The 16,815-nt window shown below is 49.7% G+C and overlaps 1 protein-coding gene across 1 annotated transcript in view; it reads left to right on the top strand.

The window, feature by feature from the left end:
- LRRC75A (leucine rich repeat containing 75A) overlaps positions 1-16,815 on the top strand; it is a 95,888-nt gene that overhangs the window by 47,276 nt on the left and 31,797 nt on the right. Inside the window, exon 3 of the mRNA XM_030027560.2 lies at positions 11,428-11,540. Coding sequence (XP_029883420.1) covers positions 11,428-11,540 — 113 coding nt within the window. The remainder of the gene's footprint in view (positions 1-11,427; positions 11,541-16,815) is intronic.

The following is a 16,815-nucleotide window of genomic DNA, read 5'->3' on the forward strand; positions in this document are numbered from 1 at the left end:
AACACTGTCATCTAAATGGCCTTCCCATTACTGACTTTGTTTATAGCACTGAAGTGGGTCCAATTTATTTGGCTGAGGATCTTACTGTGCATGTCAGGAGCATGTGCTGGAGTGGTGATGCTCAAAAGCCTCCTCCACAGTCACAATATTGCTTTGCACATCTCAACTGAGGATGGAGTCAGTGGCACTAGGCATCACAGTGTGAGGCAATGCAGCTAATGGGTGCAAAGCAGCATGCAGATCCCCTGCCATTCCCCACATAGTTCTGACTGCTGCTTATTTATCCTCTGCTGCGGAAGCTAAGCTGGGTACCCTCCAGTAGCTCTCTCAAAAGATTTTTATATTCTTTTTTGCAATTTCCCTTTATCTTACATGTTCCCCTCAGGGCCATCTGTCACCTTGAATTTTATTGCCTTCTTTAATTGCTTCTCTGAAGTCCAAGTGTAATATTACTCCAGGATCTTTTTGAATAACTTCCTGAGTTGCCGTGATCCCATTCGTCTTGTACTTCTGGCTCTCTCGATAAGCTCTATTGTACATTGCTTTTCATTTCAGTGTGTCAACACTGAATCTAATGCATCGCACTTTGGCCTTTCGTCAAAGCGGATGGTGAGCACTGCTCATAGCAGGACCTGAGCTGCAAAATTGGTTTCCATTTCTTTGCTTTGTTTCTACACATTTCCTCTTTCAATGTTCTGCTACTGCTGCAGCTTCACCAGCTCCTAATTTGGGCTAGTTCAAAGCAGGGTTTAATTGCTGGGGTCCTTGGTACTCTGTGATTGTCCTAGGTGAGCACTCGGTACTGTGTCAGGATGCCCAGCGTGCCCAGCGTAGATGTCCTCAGCCATGGGTTTCCCAGGTTTGGCAGTGGCTTTGTGGTGTCAGGCCAGTCCAGAGCTGGACTGGTCTGGCTGGTTTTTTGTAAGAGTTGAACAGGAGCAAATCCTTTACTGAGAGCAAAAGAATTAAGCTTGCTGGTGCTCAGTCCCTTGCTGGTCATCTTAGGGAGGTCAGCATCAACTCCCACCTCTGCAACCAGCATGTGATGGCAAGATGGGGAGATCTCATGCCTTTGTGGTTTGGGCCATGTTGGGGAAAGGGTTTGCACCATTGATAGATCTGCCTGGAAGCAGAGGATTTGGGGTTTTTTGAACCATGAAGTTAATGCATGCGCCACGCTCAATGGCCGAGTATTTGGTTAATTTGATCAAAGCCAGTTGCTCCTTTTGGACCAAGGAGTTAATGGGACCTTCTGGAGACCGGCTGCAATCAGCATGGCGAGGAGCAATGGGTCAGGCGGTTACCCTCAGCTTGAGAGCCTGGTTATCCCTGCGGGCACCTCCTACCCAGAAATCCCCAGGTTGAGGCCACTTACAGTTTGCACCAGTTGCTGACTTTCTCCCTCATTGAGCTTTATGCTGCTGTCAACCAGGACTCCACAAAATGTTAATTTTGCCGTGCTTGCTGCCAGAGCTGATGCTGTCTGCCCTGGCATGGTGTACGTGCCATCTGCTAAGGGACACCTTCAGCTGCTGCTCCTGCCAGTGTGTCAGGCTTCTCCGATAACGTGGTGAAGACCAGAAGTGCTGCTTTGGCTACACGTTCTCAGCCTGGAGCTTGCAGCTAATCATGGCCGCAACCTTCAATTAGTCTTACGTAAAAGTATTTTCAGTTTGGGGGCATGTTGTGCAGTAGCTGGCGCTGTCATTCCTGTTTCTCCATACCTGGCCAGATTGCTGCAGGCCTGGGCATGGGGTTTGAAATTGTACTGGATGGTTTGGTTGCTGGGTTTGGGTTTTGCCAGGTAACGGGATGAGTTTTCTGACCAGGAACGCTGATGAGAAGTGGTTCCTCTTCTCAGTTCTTGCAAGATCTCAAAAATGTTCCTTCCTTTACAAAAGGGTTGCTGCTGGATGACAAGTTTTACTTTCTGATAAGCTTTTATCAAAGTATAGTTTGTTGCTTGATACAAGACTGGTCCTTCTCCTCCTCAAAAAAAAAGCCATCTTTGCATATTATTTATGCTTTTACCTCTGCCTGTCTTTAAGAGGGAATTTTTGATGGTAAAGCCTATCTCCTAGCAAATCAGAAGGAAGGGAGTAAGTTTTCCAGTATGAACAACATTCCTTATCCAAACAGCATCTGGAGCTGTTTGGTTGGTTTGCATTGTTTCTGTGCAACTTGTATGTCTATGCATTTCTATTTCTGTGTATCTTTTAACATACTCTCAGTAGAATTTCCCACAAACCACTTCCTAATATTTGAGATAGTTTTATACAAATATACCCCTACATTAGGTGACTTGAAATAAGATATAGTACCTTATTTGATGCTAGGCTTTGACCGTCTGTAAGCCCTGTTGAGTTCCTGTGGACCCACAGCGGTCATTGTAAAATACGACATTGCAGAACAGAAATGAGAGATTCGTCCAAGGTGGAGACGCTCCTCTCCTGGGAGAGAGCCTCCAAGAAAGGGAACTGGCTGTACATGGTAATTTGACAGCTCTGCAAGGGCCTCACTGGCTGTTCCCAGGTCCGTGACCCGAATCCTGCACCCCATGGACCCAGCTCCACCACCAAGTGCCTTTCTGCAGCGGGAGATCAGGAGCTGGTTTGGTTTTGCTGTCTTTTCAAACCTCCTGCTGCTACGCGGATGGCTGGAGAGGGGACGTAAGCAGAGCTTGGGAAGGACTCTGCAGTCAGCTCGCTGCTGGAGCCGTGCTGAGAGAGGGATCACCAAGCCCAAATCTGAATTTCCCATGCCAAAAAAATGCATTTTTCCTGTAAGAAGCCAAATGCCTCTTCTCATATATGAGACCTTCATTCTCTTCCAGGACCAGCTGGTCTTTTCTTGGCCATTTCATAATGTGAATTAATTCTGAGGCGCATCCTTCCCTTACAAAAGCCATCGGAGTGTCTCTGCTGCCAGTGAGTGCCCTAACCTTGAGCAGGGGAAGCACGGGTGGTGTTTGGCCCCATGGCTGCGTACCTGGGGAAACTCAGGAAAGATCAAGTGGATTAGCTCAGTTGCAGTGAACCCAGCTGGGAACAACCTCATCCTTATTAAAATGGCCTTTATTAAATTTGTTCTGTTTCTCCTCTAATTTGAATTAAAATGGCCTTGATTTATTTTCAGAAGAATTTCGGCACGGGGATATTGAGTGGTCAAATGGACCCATTTAAACCCATGTTGTCACTTTATTTGGATTTTGTTTTCCTCTGTGTGGACAAGATGTATCACTTAGATCCACCGTGCCCATATCTGCTTGCCTGGGCATCATCCACCTCATCAACCATTCCCCACACGCAGGGGTCTCTTCCCAGAGGAGCCTGAAACGATGGAGAGGGAATTGCAATATCCTTACGGTGATATTTTAAGGACACCTCCCTGGAGAGCTCTTTCCTACAGCACAACGGGGATTTTTTCCACGTGCATTTTCATGCCTTGCCCAAGGAACTCAATGACCGGCCAGCCATGCAGCAAGAGGAGTTTGTTGCTGGCGTGGATTCTCCCTTGTACACCTGGATGGGGTTGTAGGTAGGAGCAACCGCCGAGTCTCCTGCGGTGGGATGATCACACGCCAACCTGAGCGCTCGTGGCTGGCTGGGTGTTGGCATGTTTTGACCTTCGGTGAGAGGGGAATGGGGGAGTTAAAGCCTTTCCTAATTCCTCGGCTCCTGGTCTTGCAGGAGGAGGACGGTTTGGTGGAGAAAACTCCGTAAGGGCTTCAAAAGGAAAGTCTGGCAATGGCTTGCTGGGGCTGGGGCTGGCTGCAGCGCAGATGTCTGCATGCAACAATAGGCGGCAATTTAGCCCCATGCTTTGAAAGCAAGGAGGGGAGGGGGAAAAAAAGAAGAAAGGAAAGAAAAAAAGGAAAACCAGAAAGCCATTAGATGACTTCAGCTCTGCGTGACTACATCAAAAGGGAAGGCATCGTAAATTCGGTTTCTGTTAAACCCTGGGGCCCCGGCACCGGGGAGCAGGATGCCGTTCTGGTGCCAGAGGCTGGGGAAAGCCATTTCGGGGCTGCAGGAGCAGCTGCAGGTTTTGGGTGGGCAGACCTTTTTCCCAGCTGCTGCGTTGACCTGGGTTGTGTGCGAGGTTCCACTGCTCTGCACTGGTGGATGGCGGACATGGCTTTCGCTTACTAATTGCTCGAGATGTGTCCTTGCGCCTTCTCTTGCCACCTTCCTAGCAGGTATTTGGAGGTCCCTGTGGCCCATCAGCTTTGGCACATGTTAGGGATCTCCCGGCATGTGAAAGTTTTGTACATGGGGCCATTTCACAGTGCTGAGATAGCATTTCCTCTTCATTTTGTTGTCATCTTTTCCAAACCCCAAAGTCTATCCCTACATCAGTGTGGGTTAGTGGGGCTTTGCTCTCCTGGGCTTCTTGCTAATTTGAAATAACTGATCTGATGTATGTCAAAGCCATTGAGGATGATCTGTGCTAGGGCTTCCTAGAGCATCTCTCACTATTTTATATCTTTAACTGTGTAATAACTCTGTTTACCATTGTGAACATAGGGGGCGGTTCCTCACAACTGGTTGTTTTTGCTTGATGGTCCAAACTATTATCCTATTGTGCTAGCTGATCACCCAAGACAAATAAAACAAGGAAGAGGATTTGGAAGGAAATCTATCATTCTCTGTTTTTTCTGGGTATGAAATAGGTCATGTTTTAAGGGTCACCATCCACTGAACTGTATGGAAAGCAAACATCTTGGCGGAGGGGTCTCCACGCCAAATATTTCATATGCGGGGAATGGTGCTCCCGGGATGAGTGAAGTTTCTCTGGTCTGTGGCTGCAATGGTTTGTGCATGGACAGAGCTTTTTATGCATCAGAGTGGCAACTGCAAATCCTGCAGCATCTGGAGAGATGTTGCAAGTTTGAAAAGTTTTTTAGAAGAAACAGAAAAGGGAAAAAAAAACCCCTAATTTTTAATTAAGTCAAAATCATGATGTGGGAGGGCCGATATGGGACGACTTGCGTGTTAAGATTTGCGGGACAGCACCTTTTTTTTGCCCAGAGATTGATTGCCAGTGACAGAAATGTGGGACTGTGTAATAACACGAGAAAAAACCTGTCGCTTCCTCCGACACGAGACAATGGCTAATTGTTCTAATTTGGGTCAATCCCCTGCTGTGCTGCAGCAGGAATTCTTTACCAGGGCTCTTTAATCATTAATGTTGGCCTATTTTACACGATGTTTGGCCCTGGTGCAACCCCCCCAGGGCTCTGCACACCACCAGGGATTCTGCTGCTGGAGGAGGAGCGGGTGATTCATTTCTTAATGAAAACAAATTAATTTGCAATAACATCTTTATCACAAGGCTTTCATATGCTTTGTGTCCACCTCCGAGCTCTCTGGCTGCTTCTTTCGGAGCAGCCCTGAAATTTGGTTTGTGAATACAAATCTTACCTCCTTGCATCGCCCAGGAGTCATTGCCGCGCGGTGATGCAAGGAGGGCAGGCAGTGACACCGTGGTTATTTATTCCTAGTGAAAACACGGTCCTGTTCGTCCCATGTTTGCTTTCCCATGGTGTCATCCCTCTGCTTCCAATTACCCCCCCCCCCCACCGGCGGAGCGGCGAGGAGCGCGTCCAAGGATCGCTCGTGCGTGGTTAAAGGTGGTGCACAGATGCTGGGTGATACCTCACGGGCAGGATCTGTCGTGCGGTGCTGAGAGAGGCCGAACGGTTTCTCTCCTACGCCGCAGGTTGACGCCATCAGTGAGAATAAAACAGGTCCCCCTGCAGAAACCAGGGCAGGTTCAGCAGGACACAACGGCGGTGAGCCTGGCTCCTAGCCTTTACCTGCTCTCATTTATCCCTGGGGTTTAACTGATTCCCGTTTCAAGTGCCGTTGCTCCATCCCCTTCATCCAGAGCTCTCCTTTTGGGGCTGGAGCCAGGGTCAGGAGCCTGGTGGTCTCCAGCGTGTGCCTGGGGCACCCCCTCCGCCATGGGGACAGACGGGGCTCGGCTTGTGCCGCTGCCCCTCGTTTTCCAGTTAAACGAGATCCCCTTGGCACGGGGCTGGTTGCGGCGCGCAGATGGGGCATGTGCCATGAATCCATCTCCCAGCTGAAATCTGTTAAGGGATTAATATCTCATGAATCTCTGGGCTCCTGCCGGCAGCGAGCAGCCCTCTCCTTCTCCAGAGGGCCGGGGGCAGGCGAAGACGGAGGAGGAACGACGGGGAAAGGGGCCCTTTGCAGGGAAGAGCCTCTACTCTCAGCTTTCCTCCTCATCCCTCCTCCGTCCCGTGCTCAGCGTCGTGTCTGATGGCCGGGAAGCGCGCTGGGTCTCTGCCAGCTTGGAGAGGACACGGTGGAGTAAGAAGCCAAGACGTTGCCCAAAAACTGCTTCTCTGAGCTGATGCTTGCACCACCTGGGCTTGCTCTTTGTGGGCTCCATGAGTCTTGGTGAGAGCCAGGGTGCTGCATAAATGTGCTCTGTGAGGCACATCTTCTCCTCAAAGCTTTCCAGCTGAGCAGCCACGATGAATGAAAAGGAAAGAGGGTGCTGTACCGCTTTCTTGCTCCTTGCAGAGAGGCTTTGCCCCCCATTTGGGTGCCCCTCAAAGCAGTTTTGCTGCGTGCGTGGCACAGGTTTCTCTCCCTGTTGATGTAGGAGCTGTACAGGCGTGCACAAGACCACGGCACGGAGAGGTTTTGCAAACTCGCAGATGTTTCCAGATGTGTAGCTGATGGATCTGAAGGGAGCTCAGGTGAGGGCTCGTCACCAGCATCTTACCAGCATTTGTCAGCTGGCCTGTGAGTGTAGGGCTAAGAGAAAGGACGTATGCCAGCTCTGTGAAACGGGCTTTTCCCTGACAGCATCGTCAGCTGGGAAAGCTGAACTCTGTGTGGTCTGTCCCATCTCCCCAACCCTGAGATGCTCTGCAGTTTTCCTCCCAGAGCTTGGAAACCAGAATAACAAATGCACGTTCCCACGCACGTGCACCGTGAACGCCTGATGTTAGAAGGGGCCAGGTCTTCCATGATATCGCTGGCGATGCTTTTGCTTGAGATTCATCCCTGCGTGTTTTTTCAGGAATGATTATTGCTGCAGTTTGGTTCTGGTGGTGAGACAATATGCTTAGTGAAAATGGCAGCTCTCGTTGTATATGTCTTGTGCTTGATTATTGTCCTTTCCACAGAAGGGGCACAATAGTGTTTGCCAAAACCCAGTGCCGTGGGTTTCAATTTCTGCAGGTTGAGGTAAGTCTGCCTTGCCACTCATGCGCCCTCTGACCACAAAAAAACCCCAGCCTTATATTGACCTTACGTAAGTGATGTGATATAGACTGATATAGGTGGGGCAGGAAGACCTTTTGGCCATTGCTTTTGGTTTTGCGGGAAGTGATTAATCCCTGGAAGCAGCAAGGGAGGACGGCAGCAGCACCTGCCTGCCCGATGGAGTTTGCGTCTTCTCTTGCATCATTCCCGAGGATGCTGATGGTACAGAGCAGAGAGGAGTGTGCTGGATGGAGAGCAGGCACGTTATCCTGCATCAGAGTCGGCGTCATGGTGTAATGCTGGCACGGCATCAGGAAGCCTACGGCTGCCGACGGGGATAGTGCTCGGCATCATCGCTCCTGCCGGTGTAATACGCTATCCCCTGGCTCTCCTGGCAGCCCCGCATGCAGAGCTCTCCCTGTTTGCTGGGCAGCGAGGTTAAAACTTTGTCAACATGAGCAAGCTGGGCTGATTTTTAAGCTGACTCAGTTTTCTAATAAGCTCTTGGGCTCAGTCCCACCAGGGTGTGCGTCAGCTTCAATTATTTCCTGATAGACTTGGATCATAAACAGCGAAAAAGCCTTTGTTTAGACCGTAAGATGAGCGTCCAGCTCTGCCTTTGGCACCGCATCAGCTAAATCCCTTCTTCTGTGCACGTGTTTCGCGCGACCCGGGACAGCTCTCGTACGCCGGGGCTCAGGCCTGGGGCTGCTCTGGAGCCTCCCGCAAAGCTCTCGGGAGGAATTGCAGAGTTTTTAGGAAGGCACCTAAAAGACGTGGGTTCCTGAAGCAGAGAGGTTTGCGTCTCACCCATGGGCAGATGGGAATGAGATGTGCAGAAGCAAGGAGCCTGACCCCAAAATAGCAAGTCTTACGAAGGCTCTGAAATGGGCTGTTTATTTATCCCAGTGCTAAACTGGGGTATTTATCTACAGACCACTACAGACCAGTGTGGAAAAGACCATAGTTTTGTGGCTGGCTTATACCCTTGCACGGTACCCAGACCAGAAGAAGATGCATGAGTTGCTGTGTGCAGAAGTCATGTTCTCTAAATCACGTTTTAAAACCCCAAAATAGAAGTAGCCCAGTACCTGCAGGGCTTCTGAGCCGAGCTTGCTTGTGAAATAAAAAGGGCTGAAGGAGTGGCCTGGTGGGATGACCATGTGAAGGATGAGCTGGCTGTGGCCACCGATGTAGAGAGATAAGGATTAAAATATGCTTTGCCCTGTTCTGGAATCTTTCCTTGGAGCCCTCGATGTGCTATATCGGTGTTGATGGGCGAATTGCTGGGTTGTGTTGAGGAGATTTCTTTGGGCTGAATTTCTCCGAAAGTGGCTTAACGTGAAGTTCAGGTCTGAGCTTCCACCAACCATCTGGACACACCGGTCAGGAGGTCTGGCAGCTGCGCACCAAGGGCCGGTGGGAGCACGCTGCTTGGGGAGAAAATCTCTTACTGGAGAGAGAAGGTGGTCGTGCCACATTTGTACCGGCAAAAACTTGTTTCCTTTACTTTCTCAGCTTTTTTGCCACATGCCTCTTGTGAATCGTTTCACTTCCCTGGCAGTTTAGTTGTTGGGATAATACTGGAGACAATTTCAATTGTCTCTTTCAGGATTATATTGGAGGCAATTTGCAGCGCTGAATTGCAACACAGTGGCTGCTTACTCCACAGCATTTTAGCACGTTGTTTACTTTTTAACAAGAGTTTTTCCACATGATGCATTGAGGGCTCAGAGATGGAAACCCCCGCACAGTGCTGAGGGTGGACGCTTATTTCAGGGGCTGTTGCAATGCTTTGCAAGGGTAACAGCTGAAAAAAATAGATTAAATGAAAGCTGATAGCACCAGGCAGCTTGCTGTGGATGTTACACAAAGGTAAAAAAAATACGATAGGTGTCAAAATTCATGGTGTTTTCTTCTCGCATTAGGGATGCTGGTTACACAGCGAGGAAGGTGTTGCTGGCAGAGAGCAAATGGAGAGCAGTTAGAGGAAGCAGTGTACGCTGTTGCCTTCCCAAAATGTTTTGAGGCTTTGATTAAAGAATTGCTGCAATGTGTTTCCAGAGTTTCCACTGGAAAACATGAAATAAAACCTTCTCTTTTATTATTTTTTCTGTGCTAATTTGACAGGCTGAGCTTCCTAGGGTTCATCCATCCCCAAGCCTAGAGCAGTAGATATTTCTTGCCGCAGGGTCGCCAGCGGGAGGGGAGATTTTGGCATGCCTGAGGTTTAGCATAGACTGGCGTCCCATTGAAATTTGCGGGATTAAAACCCTTCTTTCAAGTCAAGCGTGGTGATAAATGAGGTGTTGAAAAGTATGGGTTTAAATATGCTGTTAAACCCATATTTCCTTCTCCACAAACTGGGAAACAGGAGGTACGGCCGTCAAACGCTTGCGGCGCTCAGATGTGAAACGGCTCTTGACTTGCGCTGTTTCCAGCTTGTGCTGACATGGTGTTCTCCATACACCGTGCCCTGCCACTATCTGTGGATCTTGAGTTTTTCTACCTGAGCTGCCAAAATCACCTGTCACAGCGTGCCCGATGGAGGGGGCGAGTGCTGGTGCCGTCGCTTTGCTGCCGGTTAGCAGAGCTGGAGCTGGGCGAGCATCGCCGCTGAATTGAATCAGCTTTTGATTAATGGTAGTCACCGCGTAGGCACCTTGATATGTCTGGGAATAAACTACCCCAATTTCTGTCAAGGCTTTGTGTCTTGCAGACCGGATTGAACAGGGAAGCTAAAGACCCACAAGTCCTACCCTGGTATTTCTGCTCCAGCAATCTGCAGATATGCCCTTTCCGTCCTGGTTTTGTGGGGTTTTTTTACCCTGCCAAAATCTGCTGTAATTGTTTCCCCGCACACCCAGAGGTGATTTGTCAAAATCTCTATTGCTCCTTAGTTGATTCAATATTTATAATGTCTTTATAAGGCCGGTCCCGCTCTGCTGACTTGGAGGTGAGGTGGGAGAATGCATTGCATAAATTAGGCTGCACGAAACGTGCGGCTCGCAGCTTCGTTGGGGCACTCGGGCTCAAAGGGAGGACGTGAAGGCAGCAGTAATTGGGTGTCCAGGCAGAGAAGATGCAGCATCTTCCTCAGCATCCCTTCCCAGCTCCTCCCTGCACACAGCAAAATCCTGAGCAATCGGTGTGAATGAAGAGCAGCGGTGAGCTGAGCCCAGGCTGATTGCTTATTTTAGGGCTTCCTATTCGGTTTCTGTCTCTTCTCTAAGATGCTTCATGATGCAGCAATTTCATAAAACCAGGCAGATGCCACAAATTGTCACATCTTGATTTTTTTTAAATCATTATTATTCTTTAGGTCAGGTTAATCTCTGCTTGTGACCTGTCAGAGAGCATTTACATTATTTTTTTACATTATAGGTTTACATTATTGGGTGTCATATCATGCCTTTAGTATATAAAGATCTTGAAATGAAACATGACTGAACAGTCCAGATAACTGGTATTCGTATTTTATTTTTAGGAACCAAAATTTCTAGAACGAATTCTTAGAAATTTTCAGAGTTAAAGGTTGTCCAAGCCACTATCCTTTTGGGTGGGAATTTTCATCAGAATTGAGAAGACTCCGCCAAAATCCCTGTTTTCCTCAAAGCTGCTTTTTTTCCTAATAAATAGATGTTTTGAGAGTTTCTGATGAGCGCTGTTCCCAAGATCTCCATCAGCTCACAAAGCCTCTTAGTGTTTGCTCTTCTGTAAAGCAGTTTTGACGGTAATGGATGGGTTGTTTGGTTTATTTAATCAATCTCTGTAAAACTTTAGTGCTGAAAGCTATTATGTAGTGTCAAATGCTAACGGCGCTGCTGCTGCACGAATTGCGAAGAGACGACCCTGCCACGTGGATCCCCTGAACCCCAACACAGCAGCCAAGAAGGGACCTCGTCATCCTTAACCAGGCAGGGCTTGTGCACCCCTGCGTTCGTTCTCTAGCAGCAACGTCCACGGGTGTGCAAGACGGGTTGGCCTTTGGTGAAATGCCCCGACCTTGCAGCACCTTAGCAATCGGTGGGGTTTCTTTTTCCCCCTTCCTATACAATTTTTAGCGTAGTCCCTTATGGCTTGCCGGCACCTAGCAGGGAGCCGCTCCGGGGTCGGAGCATCCTGTGGGTGTGATGGCAACGCTGCAGACGCCTGACCTGGCATCCCTCCCTTGTCTTTGCAGGAGGGGGACTCCCTCGGGGCCATGGAGAAGCTTTGCCGGCAGCTCACCTACCACCTCAGCCCCCATTCGCAGTGGAGACGCCAGGGCATCATGAAGAGGAAGCCGCAGTCCTGGTGAGTCGGCTTTTGAAAGCCCCCGTCACCCCGGTGGGTCACTGTCCCCTCCCGGGTTCTTGCACCCTCGGGGCCACCCGCAGGCTCAGGAGAACGGGAAAGGGGTTTTTCCACAATGCTTTTGGCCGTGGTGTGCAAACGTGGGTGCCGGTGGGAGCTGCCTGTTGCACACGTGCAGCAACAGGAGGAACAAATCCACCGCGATGAAAGAAAGTGCTTAAAACCATTAGTCAGGGTGGCGAGGGAACCGAGAGGTCAAAACCTTCTTAGCTTGCCACGAGCTCCAAAATCTTCAGTTGTCTCCAATCTCACCAGCATTTCCCCCATACATGGTTGTGTTATCAGGTTGCTTCGTGCTCACCCAGAGGCGTTTCCCTCCTTTTCCATTTTCCTTTCCCCATTGCATCCCGGTTGCAGAGGAGAGCAGCACGGTAGTGCCCGGGGAGTGGGAACAGGCTGGAAAACCTGAACCATCCATCCTCCAAACATCCCCATGCTGGGCATCGGAGAGCAGGAGACAAACTGCTCCAAGACATCCTAATTAGCTGGTAATTAATGTACAGGCATGTGTCACCATGCACACCGTGGCTTGCAGCGTGTTTCCATGAAGGGAACTGTTTGATTAAAAATAGGGAGTGAATGATCCCGGTCCTCTCCTTGCCTGGGTCCTCAGCAAAGCATCCCGGCTGCCGACATCCTGGATCCACGGAGCTGAAAACCCTGTGGATGAGGCTGATGGGAACGGAAAGGGCTCCTTGTTTTCTATGATGTTATGCATTATATATTTATTATTTTTGTTTAAGGAAGTGAGAAGTACAAAAGAAGATGCAATCTGGCAGAGTCAGGATTTGTATCCAGGTGCTGGCTCGTGGCCCCAAGAGAGTTTTGGTTCCTGTCGTAGTAGATGCTATTTGTAGCCATAGTGGAGACTAATCCAGTGAAAAAACTTAGCCTAAAAAGAGAAGAAGAGAGGAGGAAAACAGACCCAGGAGGAAAGCAGACACAAGGGAATAAAGAATTGCATGGCCAAATAGGATTAGGACTATGTCTCCCGGAGATCTGTCTCAGCATCCTTGCACCCTGTTGTCTTTAGAGACCCAAATGTGGAGAAACGCCTCCATTTCATTAGCAGCGGTAACCGTACTTCTGTGTGTTGAGCGTTTTTAAGGTTGTATTGATGACTATAATTTGCTCTTTTCTGTAAAGCGGCAGAAATAGAGGGAGCACGTTGGGTCTGCTTGCTGCAAAGCTGTACTCCGCGGGCTGGGCTCAGCACACAGGGCCGCGTAATGACCTGGGAGCTCAGTTACCCTCGTGGGTTTTTTTCTTAATTAGAGTAGGAAATGCACGCCCCTTGTCATCCCATCAGGGCATTATTAAAGTTACGCTGATGTGGCAGTGAGGAGCTCTTTACAGCCCAAAAGACAAGAAATTCTTGAAAATGAAAAAATTTAAAGCAGTGCTTTGTGCCACTCTGTCTTTAATTACCAATCCCTGTCCTTAATTATCAGCTTGGAGCGTTGTGCGAGTGCGTCCGCATGCCAGAGATTTGCGAGGCTTTATCTTACAAGCCTGCTGTAACGCTTGCCTTTCCTTGGAAGAGCCGGGAAATAGCTGAGGTTTTTCATGGTTTTAATAGCAGGGGTGAGGTTTCGGCCGTAAACGAGCCCTGACCGCACAGCGACGACCCTGGGGCTGCGAACACATGGCGCTGGCTGCTGGCTCTGCCCCGGTGAGGGTTTGTAGGATGGGATTTGCCTGGGTTTCTGGTTTAGATGCTCATTTAGGAGGCGGCTGTGAGTTGAAGCCAACCCTTTGCTAGAAGTTAAAGTCAACCCTTTGCTAAGGTCTAAATGCCATAATATAGAGAACATGTGGAGAACAGAGAGAACATCTGTCTTGTCTTCCCTGTGCTTGAACACCCACTGCTTTATTTATGCGCCAGCAGTTACCCCGTTTCTGATTTCGCCTGCCTGTTAGTTGATAGGGAATTCCTTCCACAACCAACAACCAGCGGGTGTTTCCCCAGAGCCCCTTGCTCTGGGTTGGGGTTTGCAAGTGCCCTCCGATGCCTCCAAGGGAGTAATGGAGTCTTGTTCCCAGGTGTTGGCGTTGGCTCGACCCAGCCCTGCTGTCAGATGTTGCAGGAACTTTCAAATCTTACGTTTCCACACTTTTTTGTGTGTCTGTTGGCCATCCACAACCCATCAGTGCTCTGGCTCTAATGACCAGGGAGCTACGGAGCCCCTCTTTGCATCGGTCCCTTCGCAAGGAAAAGAGCTTCAGCTTGGTGTGCTGATAGAAGAGGGACTTTGGTTGGTGGAGTAGGAGAGGACAGGCCCATTTTATCAGAAATAAAAACGAAGCCTGTGGGAATACTTTCCCAGCTCTTTCTGTAGCTGGTTTTATCGTGCTGCATCTTGTCCTGTTCCTTTGCTTGGCTGGTTGCTATTCGTTTAGAAACTAAACAGAGCCGATAAATCAAGCAATTCCTGAGTTTTCTTCAAAGTTCCCATTCCTCCCGTTCCTCTCCCTTCTTGTGTGCCGGTTTTTGGGGAGGCTGACTGTGCCCCCGTGGAGAAGGTGTTTGGTAAGTAGCTATGGACAATCCTTGTAATTAGGATATGGTTTATTTTGATTTATTGGAGGCTACCCTTGTAAAATCCCCGTTTGCGCAGGCACAGAAGCAGTGCAACCCAGTGCCTGGGAAGTCTGGGACTTGTGGTGTGGGATCCCACCAGTCCGTGGATTAACTGCTCCTGTTAGATCCCGGGGCTCACTTGATATCTCTCCTGGATGTTCAGAGATAACTCCTCGGTGGCCCACTGCACCAACGCAGCCAGCGGCTGGTCTGGGGCAGAGCTCAGGCGTTAAGAGCTGTCTTTCTAAAAGGAAAGGCTCTGTCCTTGTTTTTGGGGGTTTCTGGCTTAAATTCATAACTGTGACAACAAGCCTTTGATTATAGCATGGACAAAGCACAGGGGGCTCTGGCAATATTTTCAGTCATGGGTTATTAAGGGAAAAGCATTGGAAAATGCACTGTGATGCGCGTGCTGTTGTGTTGCAATAGTGATTTAATAGAGTATGAATTATTCACAAAAAGTGCAGCGATCAGCCCACGAGCCTGCCTGCACTGCGGGTGGCCCTGAAAGCAGGTTCACAGGTGCCTTGCAAGCCTTTGCCCCTTCTGCCAAGGCTCTTCCTTGGGGAGTTGAAAATTAAAGCCGAAAGCTTGGGCAGCACAGATGAAGCCTCGCTCACGGCAGGGGGGTTGATTGTTCAAAGCATGTTTTCTCCTGCCTGTCGTGGTGATATCAGTCATGTATGGGGCTCAAGTCTCCTCTTATCACCTTTTTATAGACTCCAAAATCCCTCAAGCTTCCCTGGAATTGCTCGTGATTTGCAACGAGGTCGGTAAGGTCCGAGGAAAGCCCACGGCGGTGCCCACAGCGTGGCATACGATGGCTCCTCTTGACGGGAGGTTATAGGCAGAAAGAGGTGTCTGCTCTGGGGGCTTCGGGGCCCTGAAACTGGGGTGTCCTCCTGAGAGCTATATGTGAGTCCGGCCGCCTCGAGGAAACGACGAAGTGTGAGAAATTGCCTTCCTTAGAGGTCTGCGGAGGAAAACGTGTCTCCTGCTGGGACGAGATGCACGCGTGAACCCCGCTCGCCAGGACGAGCCCCGAGGCTGCTCTTCCTGCCAATCCCGGCCCCGGCTTGGGAAAACAAGACAGGGGCTGCTGCAGAGGAGATGATGGTTTTTCCTTTCCTTCCTCTCCTTCTCCCTGCAGTACCGACCTTGTAACGTCCGCAGGCTGCACCGTGCGAATGACGCTTTCTTAAGCCATTTCTTCTTTTTCTTCACTCGCTTTCTTTCTTTGCTCTTTCTTTTCATTTTCTTTCTTGTTGTTGGAGAGGAAGTCTTCCGAATGTCCTGCAAGACAACTTTGGGGTCAGAAAGGGACAATTTGGAGCCATCCCCTGTCCTGTGTTGCAACCTGCCTGGAGGATCCATCCGCAGGAAGCATGTAACCTTTGGATGTGGAAATCTGGTCTTTTGTCTCCTGCACGGTGATTCTTGACCTTGTAATGAGTATTTTGGCTTTGTCCCTGGTTCCCTGCTGATAATTAGGGATTGCAGCACAACGGCAGGGGCGGTGGAACCTGTCATGGAGAACTCCCAGTCCAGAGCTGTGGAATTACTCGAAAATACTTTGTTAATTAGAAATCCGTATCTTTGGGATGCATTGTGCTCCTGGGTCCCATCTGCCAGAGACACGCTCGTTAGAGCACTGGCTCGTAACAAGCAGAAACGCACGCATCGTAATCTGTGCCGTGGCTTCATTAAGAGGCATCGTTTCTCCAGGCTCACAGCTGCGCCCATCTCCCGATGCTCCGCGGTCCCCTGTGCCCTGCAGCTGGGTTAGACATGTTGGAAAGGGTTGGGAAGGAATCAGAATTTAATTATCCCTACGATCGGGAGCATTTGTAGGAGATGGATGCATTAGTGCAACGTTGATGCCTCCCTTTGATTAAAAGGTTTCCCCAGTTGTGGGATCAAGGGGGTCTCGGGCACGAGTGGGATGTTTCTCTCTTCTTGCTCAGGGCTAGCGAAGGGGTGGTGGCCTCTGCGTGTCACTGTATTGCCACCTCCTCGGATGCCCACAGTCAAATTTTTAGTGGGATAGCATCCATTCTTCACTGTTGGCCTTTCCATTGGGTAGCGGGGGATGTAGCCACAAACAGTGGCGTGGATCAGTCCCTCCTGGACCAGCCCGTCCTGGGACCTCTGCCGAGGTCTCGCCGGCACGGTGAGCGAGAGCCCCGCACGTGGGCGCAGCTCGACCGAGCGCTGAGCAAAGCCAAATAGCTGTAATTGGTCTCACCAGAAATGCGGCAAAATAATTACAAGGGAAAATTGCTTTTCTTTATTCCGCAACTGCTGTATTCGTTACAGGTGATAATGGGAAGTGGAACAGCCGGAGGAGGAGGATGGGGACAAACGATAGAGAGAACTGGAGCTGATTTTTTTGGTCGGTCATGCTACGGCCAGTCAGCCTGCCGCGTAGGCAGAGGGGGAGGCTAGCGCTTTCCATTTCCATCTCACCCCAGGCATCACGTTCAGCCTATGTGTGCACAGAAAGAGCTAAATCGAGGGAGAAGCTCTCAGCATTGGCTGCCCTGTGCTTCCTGGCACCGGAGCACCCAAACCTGTGCCAAATGACCTTATTTTTTTTTGCATATTATAAATCTGTCTGTCTCTCACTTGCTGTCT

Source organism: Aquila chrysaetos, chromosome 10 (genome assembly GCF_900496995.4).
Source record: "Aquila chrysaetos chrysaetos chromosome 10, bAquChr1.4, whole genome shotgun sequence".
NCBI lineage: Eukaryota > Metazoa > Chordata > Aves > Accipitriformes > Accipitridae > Aquila > Aquila chrysaetos.